Source organism: Anopheles bellator, chromosome 1 (genome assembly GCF_943735745.2).
Source record: "Anopheles bellator chromosome 1, idAnoBellAS_SP24_06.2, whole genome shotgun sequence".
In the NCBI taxonomy this organism is placed as follows: domain Eukaryota; kingdom Metazoa; phylum Arthropoda; class Insecta; order Diptera; family Culicidae; genus Anopheles; species Anopheles bellator.
The window spans coordinates 46,364,521-46,385,498 of record NC_071285.1 but is presented as its reverse complement, the minus strand read 5'-3'; the positions used below and the strand labels follow the sequence as shown (position 1 = coordinate 46,385,498).

General features: G+C 56.1%; 1 protein-coding gene across 1 annotated transcript in view; it reads left to right on the top strand.

Moving 5' to 3' along the window:
• Positions 1-18,265, top strand: part of LOC131215730 (titin-like) — a 130,227-nt gene extending 111,962 nt beyond the window's left edge. The window contains exons 34-44 of the mRNA XM_058210122.1: positions 8-14; positions 73-4,887; positions 5,100-10,130; positions 11,108-11,137; positions 11,209-11,301; positions 11,365-14,160; positions 14,229-14,370; positions 14,437-15,761; positions 16,151-16,450; positions 16,573-16,878; positions 16,956-18,265. Of these exons, the coding sequence (XP_058066105.1) occupies positions 8-14; positions 73-4,887; positions 5,100-10,130; positions 11,108-11,137; positions 11,209-11,301; positions 11,365-14,160; positions 14,229-14,370; positions 14,437-15,761; positions 16,151-16,450; positions 16,573-16,878; positions 16,956-17,140 (15,030 nt within the window). The 3' untranslated portion in view covers positions 17,141-18,265. The remainder of the gene's footprint in view (positions 1-7; positions 15-72; positions 4,888-5,099; positions 10,131-11,107; positions 11,138-11,208; positions 11,302-11,364; positions 14,161-14,228; positions 14,371-14,436; positions 15,762-16,150; positions 16,451-16,572; positions 16,879-16,955) is intronic.
• Positions 18,266-20,978: the final 2,713 nt, after the last annotated feature.

Sequence of the window (20,978 nt, the reverse complement as noted above, 5' to 3'; positions counted from 1 at the left end):
ACTCCAGTTCAACTGTAAACTAATATTTCTACTTGTTACACACAGAATCGGCATCACCACTCCAACATACAGACCTTGAAGAGACACCTACAGAGATCGTACAAGAAGTCGTTACAAAACATAAACCCAAGAAGCACCAGACACAAACACACATCCAACCACAGCAGATCACGGATGAGTCGCCCGAACAGGGGGCCAACATTCGTGCAGTGGAGGAACCAGTACACGCTCACACCTTAGTCTCGAAACGGGCCACAAGCAAACGGTCCAAAGTTATCCAGGGGGTCACTGAAACTGTTGCCATCGTGGAACAGGAGAGCGGCGAGCCACTCGAGGCGCACGAGCCGGAACCCGAACAGGCGATCGTAATAGATGAGCAACCGGAAACGGTCACCGTGAAGGAAGTGCTGACGTCCGACGGGGCCATCGGTAAGCAGGTTACCAAAAAGAAAATCATCAAGAAGAAGGTCGGCCAAAAGGAGGAACAGATCGAGGTGGTCACCGTCCAGCAGGATGACATGCCGGCCGAAACCACGATCACCGTCACCGAGGAGGAAACTCCTGTGTGTGCTACCACGGAGCCAAGCAAACCCAAGAAGAAGAAGGTTAAGACCATCAAAACGAAGGACGACACGGACGACATCATCGAGCGGTTGCTCAACTTGGAGGTGAAAAAGACCGAACTGGAGCAGTACGAAAAGATCGACGTTGACCTGCCCAAACGGGTGCGCCCGGTTGCGGTCGAAGAAACGACGATCGAAGAGCACCCAGAAGTGATGGAAGAATGGCAAGTGGACGGTGGCGCTGTTAAGAAGCAGACCGTGAAGAAGAAGGTCACCAAGAAGCGGGTCGGCCCGCGAGAGGAGGTCACGGAAGAGGTAACCGTGCAGGAGGACGGCAAGCAGCCGGAAACAACGGTGACAGTCACAGAGCACCTGGTGCCGTACGAAGTGACGGAACCGTTCGAAGAGGATTGGCAACCGGCCCAGGAAGCCGTGGTGGAAGAGTTTGCCAGACCAATGGAATTCACCACTACGAAGATCACGAAGAAGAAAACAAAGAAGCTGACGTTCGTGGAACCCGCCGTGGTCGAAGAGATCCCACGGGATGAGGTGGTCGAGTTTGAGAGCAGAGTAGAGGAACCGTTGGTGGTGCAACCACTGATCGAAGAGCTGCCGGAGCAGATCGAAGTACTGGAGACAACCAGCAGCGAGGGCCGACCGAAGAAGCAGGTCACGAAGACGAAGGTAATCAAAAAGAAGACGGCCGATAAGGTCGAAGAGGTGACGATCGTGACCGTCCAGGAGGACGGTAAGATCCCGGAAACAACCGTTACCATGACGGAGGAGGAACTCGCTCCGGAAGCGACACCGGACGACGCTACTCCGACCCCGGTCGCAGAGGTTAAACTCAGCAAGAAGAAGGTTAAGAAGGTAATCAAAAAGAAGGGCGACGACACGGATGACATCATCGAGAAGCTGCTGAATCTGGAGGTCAAGAAAACGGAGCTCGAAAAGTACGAGCGAGTCGATGTGGAGTTTAGGAAGAAAATGAAACAACCGGAGGAGCTAGACGTGGAAGTGCTGCGTCCGGAGGTGGCCGAAATATCCGACATCGAACCGGTGCATGTTCCAAAGCGGAAGAAAATTGTCAAGCCCAAAGCGGTCACTCCAGAAACGGTCGAAGAGTACTCGGCTCCGTCGGTACTCCAGCCAGCAATGGACGAAGCGCCGCCACAGCCCGCGGTAGCACTAGAACCGTACGAACAGGTTCAAGAGTTCGACTTCGAAATGCCACCGGAACAGGTACCACTGGTCGAAGAAATGCCCGAAGAGATCCAGGTGCGTGAAGTGGTCACCGCACGGGGAAAAACACGGCAGACGACCAAACGGCGGGCGGTAAAGAAAACGATCGGCGACAAAGAGGAGCTGGTTGAGGTCGTAACCGTTCAGGAAGAGGATCAGAAGCCTGAAACGACCATTACCATCACGGAGTCGGAGGTTCAGCTTCCGGAGCTGCCCGAAGTGGTTGCCGAGCCCGCCGAACTGCCCGGTAGCGAGCTCTCCGAAACGTCCAAACCGAAGGAGAAACCAAAGCTGCGAAAAAAGAAGGTCAAAACCATCAAGACAACCGACGAGGTGGACGACATCATTGAGAAGCTACTCAATTTGGAGGTGAAAAAGACCGAACTGGAGCGCTACGAGCGGGTCGAGGTGGAGCTCAAGAAACGTGCGAAGCAGGTGGTCGAGGAACTTATTTACCAGCCCGAGGCTGCGATGGCAGTACTGGAAACGCTCGAACAACCGGCCCCGTCCACGGTACGCCGAACATCCGTCAAGGAGTTGCCGAAGGAACCGGAAGAAGGCAAGAAAATCGTAAAGAAACCGAAGCCATCGAAAGAACCTCAGCCGGCGGACCAACCGGTGACCGAAGAGGATCTTCCAGCAGGGATTCTGCACGGTACGGAAGAGGTCACCACCGTTGAGGAACTCGAACCAGCATCCCAACAACCGGAGGAGCCCGATGCTGTTCCGGTGAAAACTATTAAACGAAAGGTGACCAAAAAGCCCAAACCGAGCCCGGAAGAAGAGGAACAACCACAGCCGACAGGCTCCCCGGTGCAAGAGGCCGTGACCGAAGCGGACGCTGTCATTCCGGAAACGGTCGAAACGTTTAAGCTTCCCGAGCTCACGGAGGAAGGTGTCGTGCGCGAGGTGATCGTACCGGAAGCGCAGGCTCAGGAGGCCCTTGTCGAGGATTACACTACCGAGCCGTTCCTGACGTACGAAGAAACGTCACTAAAGAGAAAACCGTCAGCAGTGGAGGCTCCCGACACGGCTGACCATGATGCACCGAAGAAGGTCGAGAAGAAGGTGCTGAAGAAAAAGCCCAAGCCCAAACCGGTGAAGCCCGAAGAGGACGAGCAGTTGCAGCGGCTGCTGAACCTGGAGGTGGAAAAGACACAGCTCGAGCAGTACGAAAAGGTCGAGTTGGAGAGCAAACCGAAACCGGAACGGCCCAAACCGGTGCTGGAACCGCAGCGCATCGAACGGCGCGAACAGAAGCCGCAGAAGCTCAAGATATCCGAACCGGAAGAGCAACCGCAGATGGTGCGCCTGCGAAAGGTCAAGGTACCGGAGCGCCGGGAGGCCGAGGAAGTGGTCGTACCGAAGGTGCTGCTCAAGAGCCGCATGCTGACGGTCGAGTATCCACCGGCGAGCCTCCAACCAACCGTTACCGATTTGTCCGCGGTAAGGGCTGTCGGCGAAATGTCCCGAATCGAAGAAGACGAGTCCGAGGTGCGGCTCAAGAAGTTGAAGAAAATCAAAACCACCCGTGGCAAAAAGGTCGAGCTGGAGACGGTGGATACGGGTGCGTTCGAAGAGGATCGCCCGGAGAAAGAGGAGTTCGATCAGGAGGCACACAAATACCAACGGAAGCCGAAACAACCGGACGGTGAGCAGCCAGACGAGAGAACGCTGAAGTTGGGCAAGGGCAAGCTCAAGCAGGACACGGACGAGCCGGAGGTCGTGAAGCTGAAGAAAACCCCCAAGAAACCGGCAGAACCGGAAGAGGCAGAGCAGAAGCCGGCCAGGAAGGCACAACAGAAACCCCAGGAACTGGAAACCGAGGACAGTCAGCGGCACGTCGAAAAGCCCGTCTTCAAGCCGGTCGACATTCCGGACTACTCGATCGATCGGGAGGAGTACGAGCCACCGGAACCACCGGCGGAACACCCAGAAGTGGAGGTCGTCAAGAAGCCGAAAACCAAGAAAAAACCCAAGATCCCGGAGGTCGAGCAGGACGAACCGCGTAAGCTGGTCATGGGCAAAGGTAAGCCAGCTCCCGACGTTCCCGAAGAGGACGTCAAGTTTAGAATCCCGGTCGCGGAGAAGCCCGATGACGAGCCGACCGACATTAAGTTGAAGCCGTTCGAACGGCCTCCTTCGGACGAGGAGAAACCGAAACGTGACCGTGACCGCGAGATGGCGCTACCGGTCGAGACGGTTAAACCACAGGAACCGGAAACGGAACTCCCGGCGGAACCGACGAAGGTGATCAAGAAAGTGATCAAGAAAACAAAACCAAAGCAAAAGCCCGGTGATGCGGACGAGACACCAACGGAACTGGATGCGGAGCCCGGCGTTCCGGAAATCGCAGAAACTGTTCCGGATGTCGTACATGCGGTCCTTCCGGAGACGGTGCCCGAAGAAGAGTTCCAGAGGGCCGAAGAACTACCGATTGCGCCGGCACCGCAAACCGATGTCGTGGTGGAGCAGCTCCCGGAAGAGGTGCAGGTGACGCAGGTTACGACCGAGTCCGGTGCCATCGAGCAAACGACGGTGGTGAAGCGGCGTGTAATCCGGAAGAAGAAACCGGACGATACGGCTTCCGAGACGACCCAGATCGAGGTGGTCACCGTCCAGACGGGTGACGAGCTTCCCGAGGCAACAGTTACAGTGACGACAACCACCGAAGTGGCCCCGGACGAGACTGTGCCGGCAACGGAGCCGGCGACGCCGGTGGTGGCCAAAAAGCGAACGGTGGTGCGCCTGAAGAAGTCGGCCAAGCCGGACACGCTGCAGGCGGACATTGATCGGCTGCTGAGCCAGGAGATCACCAAAACCGAGCTGGAGGTCTACGAACCCTCCGAGTACGAGCCGTCGAAGAGGTCCAAAGACCAACCGGACGAGCAGGTGCCGGTGCCGGAAGAGCCGGTGCCGGAGGTGCAGCCGGTGCAGCAGCAGGAGCCTGTCCGGCCAAAGACCAAAGCTAAGAAACAACACCCAGTTACATCACAAGAAACGATCACAGAACCATTCGCCCCACTCGCACCGGAACAGACACTCGACACTACACACACTCCACAGGCCCGGGAGTCCTCACGTAAGTACCGTAAGCGCTGCGCTGTACCACAGCTACCGACGCCTAGCCAGCCAGCCACGTCAGACACGGGCACGTCTTAGCCCCAAAAACTAACGCTCTTTCGAATTGGTTTTCTTTTGCGCCCGGGCTTTCGGAGCTACCTAATGGGAATTGTGCTGGGTGTGTACTTTTTCCGGTGTCGCCGACTAATTCCATTCTCTTCCCGTGTGCAGGTGCCACGACGGTTGATCTGCAGGAGGACACGTTCGTGACGAACGAGTTCGTCGAAACCGCGCCGCTGAGCGATGTGGTGCAACCGGTCGACATAGCGGAGGCTCCGTCGGAAACGCTCGCCGTAACGGCGAAACCGCAGCTAACGGCAGCACCCGTGGAGGAGTTTGCAGAGGTACCGGAGGAGCAGACGGGAGATGCGGTAGCGGCCGTGCAGCCCGAGGAACTGCAAGCGACCGCGCTGGACATCACATCGGCCGTAACGGAGACACCAACCGTGAGTAAACCGCTGCTTGAGGCAGCCCCCGTAGAGGGCCACTACGATCAGCTGGAGGAGGAAGCCGACACCGTCCCGTCACTGTCGCTGGACACCGTCCAGGTGGCTCCGACCGACGTGTCGGACGGTGCGAACGAGCGACCGAGCGTGCAGGGTAAGCCGCTGCTCGAGGCAGCCCCGGTGCAGGATCAGTGGGACGTATCCGTCGAGGAGGCCGACACCGTGGCGTCGGTTTCGCTCAACGAGGAACATCTGGCGCCGGTAGAGGTAGCGGCCGTGGCCACCGAAGTGTCGGCCGTGGAGCTACAGCCAACGGTGGCGACGGCACCGGCCGAGAAGCCCAAGAAAAAGGTGACGGTGGTGAAGAAGAAGAAGGCCAGCATCGATGACGATGCGGAACTGCAGCGGCTACTGAACCTGGAGGTGGAGAAGACGGAGCTGGAGCAGTACGAGCGGGTCGACGTGGACGCCAAGCCGAAGGTTAAACCGGAGACGGGTGAGATTGCTAAGCTAGAACCGATTAGGATCGAACGCAAGGAACAGAAACCGACCAAACTCGAAGTCACTGACACACAAGCACCACAGACAGTTAAACTGCGCCGGACGGTCGTGCCGGAGCGGCCCGACGTGCCGGAGGTGACCGTGCCGAAGGTGCTGCTCAAGAGCCGCATCGAGCACGTCGAGCTGTCGGTGGCCGGGCAGCAACCGCAGGTGGTGCAGCTGGACACGAGACCGGGCGTAGGAGTGTTGTCGCGCATCGAAGAGGACGAGCGTGAGCGCACCAAAAAGATCGTCAAGAAGGTGAAGGTGCTCAAGAAGGAAAAACCGGAGCTGGAGACGCTGGACATCGAGCCGTACGAGAAGGAACCGAAACCGGACGAGCCGGCCGAGGACGACAAAGCAAAGTACCAGCGCCAAGTGAAGGAGCCGGCACCGAAAGATGAACCGGAGCAGCGCGCGCTTCAGCTCGGCAAGGGTAAGCTTAAACCGGAACAGGACGACCACGAAGAGGTGAAGCTGAAGAAGACGCCCACGAAACCGAAAGAAGAGTCGGTTGAGGAGGCGAAGCCCAAGAAGAAGGTACAGGAAACGCCCAAGCAAGAGGATGTCGAGGGCAAGAAACGACACGTCGAGAAGCCCACGTTTACGCCGACCGACATACCCGACTACGAGACGCCACTGGAACCGTACGTTAAACCGGAACCGGAACCGGTCGAGAAGCCGGTTGAGCAGCCGGAACCGTCGAGGCCTACGAAGGAACCGAAAGTCCCGCAGGTACCGGAGGAGCCCGAACACAAGATTGTGCTTGGCAAGGGCAAGAAACCGGAACCGGAGCCGGAAGATGAGTTTAAGTTCCGTAAGCCGACGCCGGGGAAACCGGAAGAGGAGAAGGATGAAATTAAGCTGAAACCGTTCACGAAACCAACACCCGAGCCCGAACCGAGGGAGCGTGATGGCGACCGTGACATGGCGCTGCCAGCACCGAAAGACACACCGGACGAGGCAGACCAAGAAAAGACTGCCAAGAAGGTGGTCAAGAAAACGGTGATCAAGAAACCTCGGGCACCGGCACAGGAAGAAGAGCCCGTCCCGGAGTCCGTTCCTGAGACTCCGGTGGAGGTACCTGCGGAGATACCCGCGGAAGCCGCTCCTGAACCGAAGAAAGAAGCTGAAAAACCGAAACCGTCGGTACTGGCGAAGGTCGAACAGCCAACGGAGAAGGTTCTACCTCGACCGGCCGAAGACCACACGGAGGAACTGGTGGTTCCGCAAGCACCGCAGGCTGAGGTGCCTACCGAAGTGCAAGCGGAGCCCGCTCTGGCGGAGGCCGCCGTTGAGAAGCCGGCTGAGGTCCTGGAGTCCGTAGAAAAAGAGAAGACCACTGTGGTCAAGAAGAAGGTGGTGAAAAAGCCGAAAAAGAAACCGGACGAAGATGCGGAGCTCGAGCGGCTGCTGAACCTGGAGGTCGAAAAGACCGAGCTGGAGCAGTACGAGAAGGTAGATCTCGAACCGAAGGAGAAACCGAAACCGGAACCTCAACAACCGGTGGCGGTGGCAGAGAAGGCTCCGATCGAGCCAGTACCGGTGGTTGTGCCGGAACCGAAGCCAGTTTCCAAGGCCCAGCTCGTCGAAGAGGTGTTGGAACCGCAGGAAACGACCGAGACTATCGAAGCACCGGTCCGCCCAGTGCCAACCGAAGCGCAGCCCATCGCCATCCCGGAAGAGGTGTGCGGCGCTGCCCAGGAAGCACCGGCCGTGGTGGTCCACAAAGACGAACCGAAGGACACTGTGACGGTCCCGGTTCCAGTCGTGGAGCCCACCCCGGTCGAGGTGGACCAAGAAAAGAAGGTGAGCAAGAAGAAGGTGGTGCCCAAGAAACCGAAGAAAGCTTCGGTCGACGAGGACGAGCAACTCCAACGGTTGTTGAACCTGGAGATCGAAAAGACCGAGCTCGAACGGTACGAAAAGGTGGACGTGGAAATCAAGAAACCGGAAAAGACGGTGGAATCGGTCGAGGTACGGCGCCCCTCGCAGGTGGCCCAGGTAGAGGAACCGACCCCGGTAGAGGTAACGCTCCGGCCGAAGAAGCCGGCACCGAAACCGGTCGAGCCGGAGCCAGTGGAGGCTGAGTTTAAGATTACGAAGAAGCCGCGTCTACCCGAGGCACCACAGCAGGTCGAGGAGCAGATCACGCTCAGGCCGGCCCCGCAGACGGCAGAGGAAACGGTCAGTGTGGAGCGTATCATCAAGATCGAGGTGGAGCAACCGGACAAACCGCTGATCGAAGAGGTCGAAGAGGACTACGAAGAGGACGTCGGAACGGTGGAGCCGGTGGTTGAAGAACCGATCGACGTTGTGCCCGTAGTGACGGAGGAAGAGGTTGTCCCGGTGCAGCCCCTGCTGGTGGAGGAAGTACACGATGTGCAACCGATCGTAGAGGACGCCATCATTGAGGTGCCCTCCGAGGAGGCTGCCACCGTCGTGGAGTCGGTTCCGATCGAAGCGATCGTAGAAGAGGCACAGGAGCCACCGAAGGAAGCTCCGAAAGTTTCGGTACCGGAACAGAAACCGACAGTGGTCGAACCGGAGAAGCCCAAGGCCGAGAAGCCCAAGAAAAAGGTGACGGTGGTGAAGAAGAAGAAGGCCAGCATCGATGACGATTCGGAACTGCAGCGGCTGCTGAACCTGGAGATCGAAAAGACCGAGCTGGAGCAGTACGAACGGGTCGACGTGGATCTCAAGAAGCGCGAAAAGATGCAGATCGAACAGCAGCCGAGCGCACAGCAGGCGGTTGAGTCCACCGTCGAGCCGGAAGAGAGCGCTCAGGTGAAGTTGCCGGCGCGCAAAAAGAGCACCCCGAAGGTCGAACCGATCGAGGAAACCGAAGTGGAGGTTAGGCTCAAGCCCAAGAAACAGCCGGAGGTACCCGAGGTTCAGGAGGCAACGGTTTCGCTCCGGAAACCGAAGAAACCGTCACCGGTGGTGGTGGAAGAAACGGCTACGGAAGAGATCGTCCTGCTCAAACCATCGATCGTCCCGACCAAGCCCGACGAGGTCGAGGAAGTGGAGGAGCTGGTGAAACTGAAAGCCAAACCGGCCCCGTACACGACGGACGAGGCCGAAGCCTCGCTCGAAATTGTGCGGGAGGTGGAACAGCCTGCCGCTGAGCCTGCCACTGAGCCTGCCGAACCGGCTGTCGTGGCACCGGTGGAAGCACCGGTACCGAAGGCCGAACCGGAGGTGAAGAAACCGAAAAAGAAGGTGGTGCCGAAGAAGAAAAAGGAGGACGATATCGATGAGGTTACCCGGAAGCTGCTCGAAATGGACGTGCCCAAGACGGAGCTGGAGAAGTACGAAAAGGTGGACCTGGATCTCCCCAAGAAGCCGAAGGAGGAGACGCTGGAAGAGGTAACGATGGTGAAGCGCAAACCGAAACCGAAGCCATCGGTGGACGAGGAGGAAGAGGTCGAGGCGAAACTGGCTCTGCCGCGCAAGAAGCCTTCCGTGGTGGAACCGGAAGAGGCCGAAGCCACGTTTAAGGTGGCGAGAAAGCCGTCGGTTGAACCGCAGCCACCGGAGGACGTGGAAGCGTCGCTCACGATCACCCAGGAGCAGGAACAGCCTCCGGAGGAGGTGATCACCGAGCACGTGGTGGTGCGGAAGCAGCGCCCCCGGCCCAAGCCGGCCTTCCGCCGGGAAGTGCTCGACGAGGAGGAGGTGCGGATCAAGAAGATCAAGAAGGTGCGCCAGCCGCGCCCCGTGTTCAAGGACATCGAGCCGGAGAACGTGACGTTCCAGCCGCGCCGCACCAAGCACATCGAGGACATCGAGCAGGAGTTCAAGATACAGCTCGATTCCTACGCCCGCGAAGAGATCTCGATGTCCGGCCGGGTGAAGCTGCCCGCCCCGTACAGCTACGGCGAGGAGACGGGCGAGGCGCACATCACGATCGTGAAGCAGGTCGACGAGGACGACGAGGTGGTGTACGAGGTGATCTACGACGATAGCGAGCAGGACGCGCCCGACGATGACGACGACTACTACCGGTACGCGGACGAGGACACCGAGAACGTGGTCCTGGAGCTGCGCAAGCGTCGCGAAAAGCTCGAAAGCCTGATCATGCACCACGAGGAGGAAATCACTCTCGATCTCACGCACCAACGCAACAGACTACAACAGTTCACCACCACCACACACGAAGAAGAATCATTCACACTGAAACAGCCCAAGAAAGTCCTACCGACATACTCTGAAGGTTTTTATCACTTTCCTATATTATCCTCCCTTTTTGTTTGGTCTCTCTCGCTCTCTCTCTCTCGCTCTCTCTCTCTCTCTCTCTCTATTCTTCCTACGCTCCTTTATCTCTTTCTGTCTCTCTCTATCACTCTGTGGTTCTTCTGGCCGTTTTGCATACGCTTCGTTTTCAGCACTCTCTCTCTCTCTCTCTATAAACTACCCTTTATTACAGCTTATTACACCCTACAGCTACTACTACGGGGTGGGTCACCGGCTTGCAACACCACCACTACGAACCCCTTACAACAGCTTCACTCACCAACTGCCGCGGAAAAAAAAACTGCGGGTCTTGTAGATACTGACACCGGCGGAAGTCTTTTAAGCAAACCACTCGCACTCGCATGAGCACTCCCACCCACAGCTGGCCACCTAGCTGGGTCACAATAACACACCTCTGGGATATTTCTGGGTTTTACCCTGCCAAACTGTAAATAATACCCCCGAGCGCTAGTACTCTTTCCTGTCTGAACCTTGGTGTGTACCTTGGTTAGTGTCTTTCTCTACACACCTTCGGGGTGATCTCTAACATTCCACTCCTTCTTCTCTCTCTTTTCCGCCTTTCTATCGGTTTTCGGAGTGTGTCCTTGCTATGCCCCACTTATCTGTCACTTCCTATTCTTCTTCTTCTTCTTCTTCTTCCGGAGTGCCGACCTATCGTGTGGAACTTGAGTTTTTGATTTGCTGTGTTTCGAAGCCGGGTCGTTTCCGGTGCTGGACTGGAAATGGCCTGGCGGCGTAATACCTTTGTGGGTTTGAACTTTGTGGCTGCCTACTATTTCTACTCCTGCGCTGGTGTACAGATTTTACACTACATATCCGGCCAATACTGACACAAGTGCAACTGCTGCCGAGATACGATGACTTGGAACTAATGTCACTTTCTTTCGTTTTCGTTTCGCTGCTGGAACCGACTGCTCGTATTTGGGGAAACCATAGAAACCGCCTCGCTGAAAATCGTCCGTGAAGGTAAGTGAGAAGATCCTGGCAAACTATGATCCCGCAAGTTCCGCTCACGTACTAAAGCCATCCCTTTGTAGAAGATGCCAACGACATGTACTGCATTCAGGCGGTGGAGGCCGAAAATGAGGAAGCCCTGCACATCGTCGAAGGAGAGAAGGTCTACGTGATAGGTAAGTGAAATCGTGAGTCCTCCGCGCGTCCTCAACTCACCCGTTTCCGTCCTCTACCGACAGAGCACAGTAACTCCGAGTGGTGGTACGTGAAGCGCTCGTGGTCCGAGGAGCGCGGGTTCGTGCGCCGTGAGCATCTGATGGACGCCGTCACCTATCCGCAGTACGTGCAGAAGACGCTGAACGAAAAGATCGACAAGCTGCCGGTCTTCGAGAAGCCGGCTCCGGACGAGCGACGCCCTCTGGCGCCCAAGATCGTCGAGAAGCTGCAGCCGATCACGACCCAGGACGGGTACACGGTGCAGTTCGAGTGCAAGGTGGACGGGTTCCCGCGTCCCTCGATCACCTGGTTCCGGCAGACGGCCATTATCAAGCCGTCGCAGGACTTCCAGATCTACTACGACGATGACAACGTGGCGACGCTCATCATTCGCGAGGTGTTCCCCGAGGACGCGGGCACGTTCACGTGCGTGGCGAAGAACGTGGCCGGGTTTGCATCGAGCGCGACGGAGCTCGTCGTTGACTCGGTCTCGTCCGACCACGGCTCGGATGTGGCGACGCTCTCGCGCAAAAGCATGTCCCGTGAGTCGTCACTGGCGGACATCCTCGAGGGCATCCCTCCGACTTTCTCGCGCAAACCGAAGGCACAGTACGTTGACGCCGGCACGGATGTGTTGCTCGAGTGCCGGCTGGTGGCCGTACCGGAACCGGACATACTCTGGTACTACAACGGGGTGGAGATCGCCACCAAGGACAACGTGCAGGTGGCCGTCGAGTCGGACATGCACATGTACTGCACGGTGGTCCACATCAAGGCCATCGACAAGGGACAGGAGGGCTCGTACCAGGTGGTGGCCCGTAACCGCGAAGGTGAATCGACCCTGGACATTACGGTGAAGGTGAAGACCGGCGTGCAGGAGCCACCGCAGATCCTGGAGCCGCTCAAGAGCATGAGCATCCGCCAGGGTGAGACGGTCGTGCTGTCGACGCAGATCGTGGGCAATCCGACCCCGGAGGTGCAGTGGTTTAAGAACGGGGTGGCACTGGACGGTGCGGTGACGCATGTCGACCACAACATGTACACCGTCACGCTGGTGGCCCCGTCGCAGGATAACGCCGGCGAGTACACGGTGCGGGCCAAGAACTCGGCCGGTAGCGTCGAAACGGTTGCGTTCCTGACGGTCGACGAATCGAACGTTGGCAACCCGCAGGTACCGCTGTTCCTGGAGCGTTTCGAAGAGCAAAACGTAGCGCAGGGAGCCACGATTAAGCTGCCGGCAAAGGTGACCGGTAATCCGGTGCCGGAGATTCTCTGGCTGCGCAACAACAACACGCTGCTGCCGTCGAAACGCGTCAAACAGGCGTACGATGGGGAAAACATTGAGCTGCTGATCCAGCAGGCCGACTCGGAACAGGACTCGGGCAACTACAAGTGCATCGCGTCCAACACGATCGGTAAGGCTTCGCACGGGGCCCGCGTTACGGTCGAGGTGGACAAGGTAACGTTCACGAAGAAGCTCAAGAAGACGGTCACCGTGGAGGAGAGCAAAGCGGTAACGCTGGAGTGCGAGACTTCGCACACCGTGTCGACGAAGTGGTTCCACAACGAGCGCGAACTGAGCGGCATGGACCACCGGATGATCGTGCAGGAGGGTAAGGTGCACAAGCTGAGCATCAAGAACCCGATCGTCAACGATACGGGCGTGTATCGGTGCACGGTGAAGGGACAGGTCACCGAGTGCCATCTGACGGTGATCGAGGCGAAGCCCGAGTTCCTGCGCCGGCTGGACGACGTGGAGACGAAAGAGAAAGAGAACGCCGTGCTGGAGGTGGAGATCACGTCCGAAACGGCGGACGTCACCTGGTACAAGGAGGGTCGCAAGATCGTCGAGACGACGGGCAAGTACGAGTTCAGCAAGAAGGGCAAAACGCGTGCCCTGTACGTGCGTAACACGTCCGTGCACGACGAAGGCGAATACACGTGCGCCCTGGCCGACCAGGAGTGTTCGGCCGAGGTGTCGGTGATCGAGCTACCGCCGGAGATCATCAGTCCCCCGCGCGATGTGACGGTGGCCCGGGGCGAGGACGCCACGTTCGAGCTGGAGCTGACCAAGGGTGACGCGCTGGTGCGCTGGTATCGCAACGCCGACGAACTGTCGTTCAACGGTCACTTCCAGCTGTCGATCGACGGGAAGCGGCAGACGCTCAAGGTCAACCGGACCGTCGACGAGGACGCGGGCGAGTACACGTGCGTGGTCGGGGAGCAACGGGCCAAGGCCCGGCTGACGGTTGAGAAACCGGTCGTCGACTTTGTCAAACGGTTGCCGGAGGTGACGCTCGCCACGCGGGACAACGATGCCGTGTTTACGGTGGAACTGTCCGAATCGGCCGACGTGGTGTGGTACCGCAACAGCAAGATCATCGCCACGTCCAGCAGCAAGTACGAGCTGATCGCCGAGAAGTGCGTCCGCAAGTTGATCGTCAAGAACGTGTCCGAGGAGGAGGAGGACGAGTACACGTGCACGGTGTCGAACGCGAAAACCTCGTCGAAGCTTCGGGTCGAGATCATCAAGGTGGCTCCGACGATCTTCGAAGAGGGACCGAAAACATTCACCATTCGCAAGGACGACGACATTACGTTCCATGTGAAGTTTAATGCCACGCCGAAACCGGAGGCCGAATGGTGCGTCAACAAGCGCATCATCATCCCATCGCCGGCAAAGTTTATCTCGACGGTAACGGATGAAACGGCCAGCTTGACCATCAAGCGGGCGGCCGAAGTGGACGCCGGAGAATTCACGCTCAAGCTCTCCAACGAGTGCGGTGATGCAAGCACCTCCTTTACGCTGATCATTAAAAGTAAGTGTATCGGCTATAGTGTCCGTTTGTTGACAGGGTTTAATAATTTTCTTTTACTCCCTTCACAGAACAACCGGGAGCTCCGGAAGCCCCGGAAGCGACACTCATCACGGACGACTCGATCACACTGTTCTGGAAGGCTCCGGCTGATGATGGCCATAGCCCCATCACGGAGTACGTGCTCGAGTACCAGGAGAAGGGTGCCAAAAAGTACGTACCGCCCAGAATTGGGCCGTTCGACACATGTTTTGCTAATTGTGGCTTTTCCCCTTTCAGATGGACCGAGGTCACATCGATCAAGGAGACTACGACTACCGTCACGCGACTAACGAAGAACTCCGAGTACACATTCCGTGCGACGGCTGTCAACGAGGTGGGCAAGGGACCGGCATCGCCAAACTCGCCCTACTACAAGATCGTGGCTCCGATCAAAAAGGAAGCTCCGGTCGTGAGCGAACCCCTGAAAGACGTTCACGTTGGGCTCGGTCAATCGGTAACGCTGAGCTGTATCGTGACTGGCGTCCCGGTACCGGAAGTCGCCTGGTTCCGCAACGGACAATCGATCCGACAGGACGTGTCGTACGAGAACGGTGTGGCCAGGTGTGTGATCAAGTCCACCACGGTTGACAGTGGTGCCAGCTACGTTTGCAAGGCCTCGAACGAGATGGGCAGCGTAGAGAGCAGCTGCCAGGTGATCATCGAAGAGAAACCCACACTGACGGTGGAGAAGAAGCAAATCGTGCAGAAGCTGCGCGTTGGCGATGAGTGGAAGGTGGTGGCCGAATTTACCGGCTACCCGGCCCCCGAGATTGTCTGGTTGCGCGAGGAAGAGACCCTCGTTTCGAGTGCCGAGCGCACGATCGTAACGGTGGGTCAATCGTCGACGATCGTTATCTCGTCGCTGGATCGGGCCGACACCGCCAAGTACACGGTCGAGGCACGCAACTCGGCCGGTTCTGCCACGGTCGATCTGACGCTCAAGGTGATCGACAAACCGAGCAAACCGGAGGGTCCCATCGTCGTGCGGGAAATGAGCCCCGAGGCGGTGGTAATCGAGTGGAAACCCCCGTCGGATGACGGCGGCCTGGAGATCTCGCAGTTCACGATCGAGAAGTGTGACGACGCCAACAAGAACGCCTGGATCAAGGTGGCCGAGGTGCAGCGCAATATCCGGTCGTACTGCATCCAGAAGCTAATCGATAGCACCCAGTACCACTTCCGTGTGATCGCCCAGAACCCGGTCGGCTGCTCCGAGCCGCTGGAAAGCGCCACGGTGAAGATCCAGCAAACGGTCGAGGCACCATCGCCACCGCGCGGTCCAATCGAAACGTCCGGCATGACGAGCAGCTCGTTCACGCTGATGTGGCAACCGTCGGAGTCGAACGGTGGCAGCAAGATAACCGAGTACATCGTCGAGGTGAAGGAAGCGAAGAAGAAGGTGTGGAAGGTGGTGGGTACTACCTCTGCCACGGAAACGTCGTTGCTGATCGAGAATCTGGCATTGAACAAAGCATACGACTTTAAGATCTCCGCCAAGAACAAGGTGGGCACTAGTATGCCGCTCCAGACAGTGGAGTCCATCGTCGCTGGAAAGGAAATCAGTAAGTGTCCGCTGGTACCTCCTAGGGTGGTGATCCTAACATTTTTACTACTGCTTACGTCCAGTGTCCACTAACTCTAATTGTCCTGTCCTGTTTGTGTTGTACTATCATAATCAATCCTTCTGTCGACTGTAAAAGTAAATAATCCAAACCCAAAACTTATGTAACGGCACAACTGAGTCCCCATTGACCAACTGATTGACTAGCACTACTACTACAGTAAAACTCGATACTAAAGCCAGCCCCGATACTAAACAAAACAAGGCTTCCAAAGTGGGGCCAATCAGCAAAAAATAATAAACAAACAATGTATCTAATCACCTCTGAACACTTCCCACCACAAAAACCACCAACCCATCGAAACTACACGCGAACCTCACCACAAACAGCACCTCCGTCGGCGCCACGAAATCTGCGCATTTTGAATGTGACCAGCAAGAGCGTGAAGCTCGAGTGGCAACAGCCGGAAACGAACGGAGGGTCGGACGTCACGGGGTACATTATCGAGAAGCGGCTGACCACAGCCCAGCAGTGGACCAAGATCAAGACGCTCGAGTCCAACTGCTTGTCGTACTGTGTCGACAATATGAAGGAAAAGTCGGAGCTGGTGTTCCGGATATTTGCCGAAAACGCTGTGGGGCTCAGTACACCCACGGTGTCGGAAAGCGTCGTGCTCAAATCACATGCCAGTAAGATCGATCGTTATCGTACAGACCATTTGTTGTGTCGAAGCTCTATGTTCATTTATGTTCATTTGTGCCGATGGCTGACGTGTCGGACTTCTTCTAACGCAATCGTTTCACCGTTACAGCCGTTCCTTCCCCGCCGACTGGACCGCTGGAGATCCGCTACCTCGGACCGAACATCAACATTGTCGAATGGGGGATTCCAGAGTCGGACGGTGGGGCACCGCTCGAGGGCTACAACATTGCGATCCGCAACGCGAAGAAAACGATGTGGATGGAGGTTGGCCGGGTGGCGGCCGATTGCCAGTCGTTCAACATCAAGGACCTGCAGGAGAGTGAGGACTATTTGATCCGCATCATGGCCCGCAACGAGGTCGGTATCAGTGATCCGTTGGAATCGGACGAACCTTACACCGTACAGCTGGGAGCCGGTAAGTGACACGCGTCGCAGGCGTCTGGTCGGCGTTGGTTTGGTTTGAGTTGCTGAATCTCGCTCTCCCGCACACAGCCCCGGAAGACACTCACGACGAGACAACGCGAGACTTCTCGGAGCCGACCGGCACGAACACGTCGTCCTGGTTGCGTGAACACAACATGACGGCTGACATCAACAGCTACGCCCGTCACAAGCTGCTGCGGCGAAGCGAGTACTTCTTCAAGCTGTGGGCCAACGCGAAGAACCTCTTCAAGTGAGCCGGCATCTCGGCGTAATCGTCGTCAGAAGGAACGATTGTAATTCATCAGAAACTATCCAACCAATCCCAGTGTGTTCCATACGTGTAGTGAATCTGTGGCCGGTGGTGGCCTCCAATTCAATCGCTGTTGCCGCCGCCGCCGCCGCCGCCGCCGCCGCCGCCGCCGCCGCCACCACCGCTGCTGTTGTGTATGTAAATGTTGCTTAACTAATGTTGTCTATATCGGAGCGCTCTCGCAAATCAGATAGAGGCCGGAGCTGAGATAACACCCAACGCTAGCGAATCGAGAGGAAATTGCAAACAAGACCAGACCAAGAACCAGAAACCGAATCCGCATGGAACTGTGATAAAAGAGTCCTTCATACCAAGGAAGACCGATGCATGACCGATGAAGATCGAATCAAACGGGATTTATTGAGGAAGCGAGCGTGAAGAGCGAGAGTGAAAAAGGGAGTAAGAGAGATCTATAGGGTAATTGTATTTAATTTATTCGATCAACCGCTGACACTGACCAGCAACGACTCGCAGCCACCACGACAGGGCTACCGTGGACCAGTCTGTGGTCTGGTAGCCCGGCTGCGTTTGACTCTAGCAACTTTCTGATAGCGTAGAGGCAATGCTTTGGTGTACCAAAACAGGCCGTAACCGAGCAACGGTTCCACACGGGGCTTCCACACAGCACCCTCCGGTGTCCGAAGGGGGAAAACATTGGTGCGAATGTTGTCTCTTTTCGGACCCACAGCTGAATGCTCGCCCTCGTGTAACCCTGCGGGCCGAATGTGTAGTTTTGACCCGTTGCCTACTATTTACTATTTATACTCTAGTCGAAATTTGTTTGGCCGAACTCGTTGTGGTTCCTACGTTTTTTTTTTCTTAAATCAATCTTTAATTATCTATATCGCCTAACACAAAGCGCGATTGAATATAGGCTAAGAGAAGCAAAGAGAGAGAGATGTTGTTGAAGAGAAAAAGTCGAATCAAGCGTTCTAGCAATCTTTTCCTGTTCTGTTGTACTCTTTGTTACTACTTTTAGTTGTGCGAAAAAAACGAGCACACGCTGCTTAATTTATAACGATTTAAAACAAAAACTGTGTGTACCGAAACCAAAATAAAATCCATCAACTATTCAGTAAACAAATAAGCGGTAATAAGTGGGTGTTGGAATTTTCGGGAAGCCCTCAGACCATGTGTCGCCATGAGTGTTATCCTACTAACTAACGGCTCTTTATTTCGCAGCGATCCCGTTTCGGAATCTGGTTCCAATGGCCCAACCCGGGAAAGTCCCCAATCAAATGCCGAAGGTGAGTGTATTGCATTATACGCATCGCGTGACCCGATGGCCAGTCACAATCACGCACGTTGCTCCCGTTACAAATCGTTACGCAACAACGCGCCCCAACCGCCCACCGATAAATGGGGCCGCCCAAATCGAAGAAGTTCAATGTCACAACGGGCGTGCCAACCAACGCCCGCCCGAACGCCTATAATTGTCTGTTTGTGCGCTACATTATCAGCGCGCCGAAGAAGCGCATCGAACGCGCGAGCGGTCACGAAGTCAGTGCGCTAATGATGTGCCAATTGTTATGCAACTCGACGACGCCGCCGCCGACGGCCTGAGCATAAGGCCGCACGAGCCTGTTGACCAACACACGCGCCATTTACGCCACGCCGCGACGCACGTACTATGCTCGCGAAAGGGGCAATCAAGCTTACCTATTTTTTTCAATTAAATCCACTTCCCGCGCGTGAGCAAATCACCATCAGTTTAGCGATGGCCAGTGCAGAGATTGAACTGGAACTGGACCGTCCCGAAACTAGGCATCCCAAAAAGTGCAGCTCGATCGCTGAAGAGAGCTGATCATACCGAACGCCGTTCACTCCGCTACGCGAGACTCCTCCGATGACCACCGGTGCCTTACGTAAGGCCGAGCGGTATAACAATATAATCTGTGTCATAATACGAACCAATAGGCATATTAAACTGATACCTAAAAGTGGCGACCGGGCGGCCTGTGTATGCAAGTTGTTCGACGAGAGCGGTTTGTTGTCGGTTCGCTTTTTTCGGTTGCTGCTCGTTCCATGCTTTCTTTCGCATGCCTTACGCTTTGCGCCATTTAGTTGGACCATTTTGCCGGCCGCTTGTTTCGCATCACTTAACCGCTTCTCTGGGAATGGCTTACTCGTCATCGCGGGCAGGCGGGGTTTTGCATCTCCTCGCCCCATTGCTTCATTTAAGAAGGGGCCACCGTTGCAGTCCGGTGGATTGGTGGTGGTTCTACCAAAAACGAACAACGATTCAATGCAGTTTGGCACCACGGTCTGCGGCGAAATCGTTCAATCACAGAAAGTGCATGGCTGCGGACCGTCGTTTCTTACCGATTATGAAACGCGCCAATGTGCTACATTTTTAATTAACCAGCACTCGGGCCCGATCCCTGTCCATCGTCCCGTGAAAGGGTTCGGTGGCTAAAAATTCAATCAACACTCTTTTGTGAATGGTTCTCATCCGCCCTTACTCGCGAACACTTTAAGGATGACATAAAATTCACGATGATTGAAATGATGATTGAATTCATGATTGACATTGAACATAAGTTTAATTGCACACAGAATAATGGAAAACAGAAATCGAAAACCCTTAATTTATTTCAATTTTCTGCAATATTCACAAACACATTTTTTATTGCATGGGTGTTTATACTAAGGGAAAAGGAAACTAGCCTGGTCCGCTATTTGCCTGGCCAACTGAGGATCAAACACTTTCCGAATGTACATCCGTTCAAGTCACTCAAGGATATTACAAGACAGTGCTCAGTAAGCCATCGATATTTCGTTCCAATTCGAGCTCGAAATAAGAAGGCATTGATGGTTCGTCCGTTTCTTTGTTTATTTATTTACAGCAAACCATCGCAGCCCCATCGATCGGGCTGGCTTTCGAGAGAAACCGGCTGATAACGGAAATCCCGACCCCACGGCGTCGTTATGTCGCCTCGCCATTGTGGCAAGCCGGCTGCGATCGACCGGGGTGCCCTCTACAATAAAAATGAGCCCCCAGATTTATGCGCCGGCAATTTGGCGACAACTTCTCCGGGGCAACTTCCTAGAAGTTAGGTAACTCTGGTCGAACCTTCTCCACTCCACTCGGGGCAGTAGCACCGTCGCTCGATTCTTTGTCAGAGACCCTTCACGAACGATCGGAACGCGGATCGCTCGCGCGCGCCATGCTCAGCAGATCATTAGCGACCCGAGTCTGGCGGACTGTGGCGCTAAGGCCTCCTACCTCCAGTCGATCGAAGACTTTATGAGCAACCTGCGCAAAATCTTGTTGCCCGTTGTACGCGAACCTTCATGCGACAAAGCCACCCCAGAGAGAGAGCGAGAGAGAATGCTGCCGAGAAGCAAAAAAAAAGGCCCCAGTCACCGGCTTAAGCCGCCGAAGGATTGCTCAAACGCGGGGCAGGTACACATGTTATTCAATCGTCGGCGGGGGGACGAATTAGTGTGGGACCGCTCCGAACGGCTTGAAACCAGCAACCGATCGACGGAACGACCGACCTACCGACCGACTGACTGAGCCCGAGCTAAACGCCCGCCATTTACCAGTGCCATCTACTTACACTTTCAAACCATGCATGCAACGGCGCACCGGCCGCGTGCTCTGAGGCTGCAACATGCACGTGTGTCTGCGTGTGCCTCGGTAGGGTGTCGTACGGGCCCCTCCGAGCCCCCGTGTCTCGGCTCGGCAAAACTCGCCTTCGCCAGACCCATTACATCAAAAGACTTACACGAGAGTAAAGCGAGAAACCTCTCTCTCTCGACCGAGCGAACGAACGCGC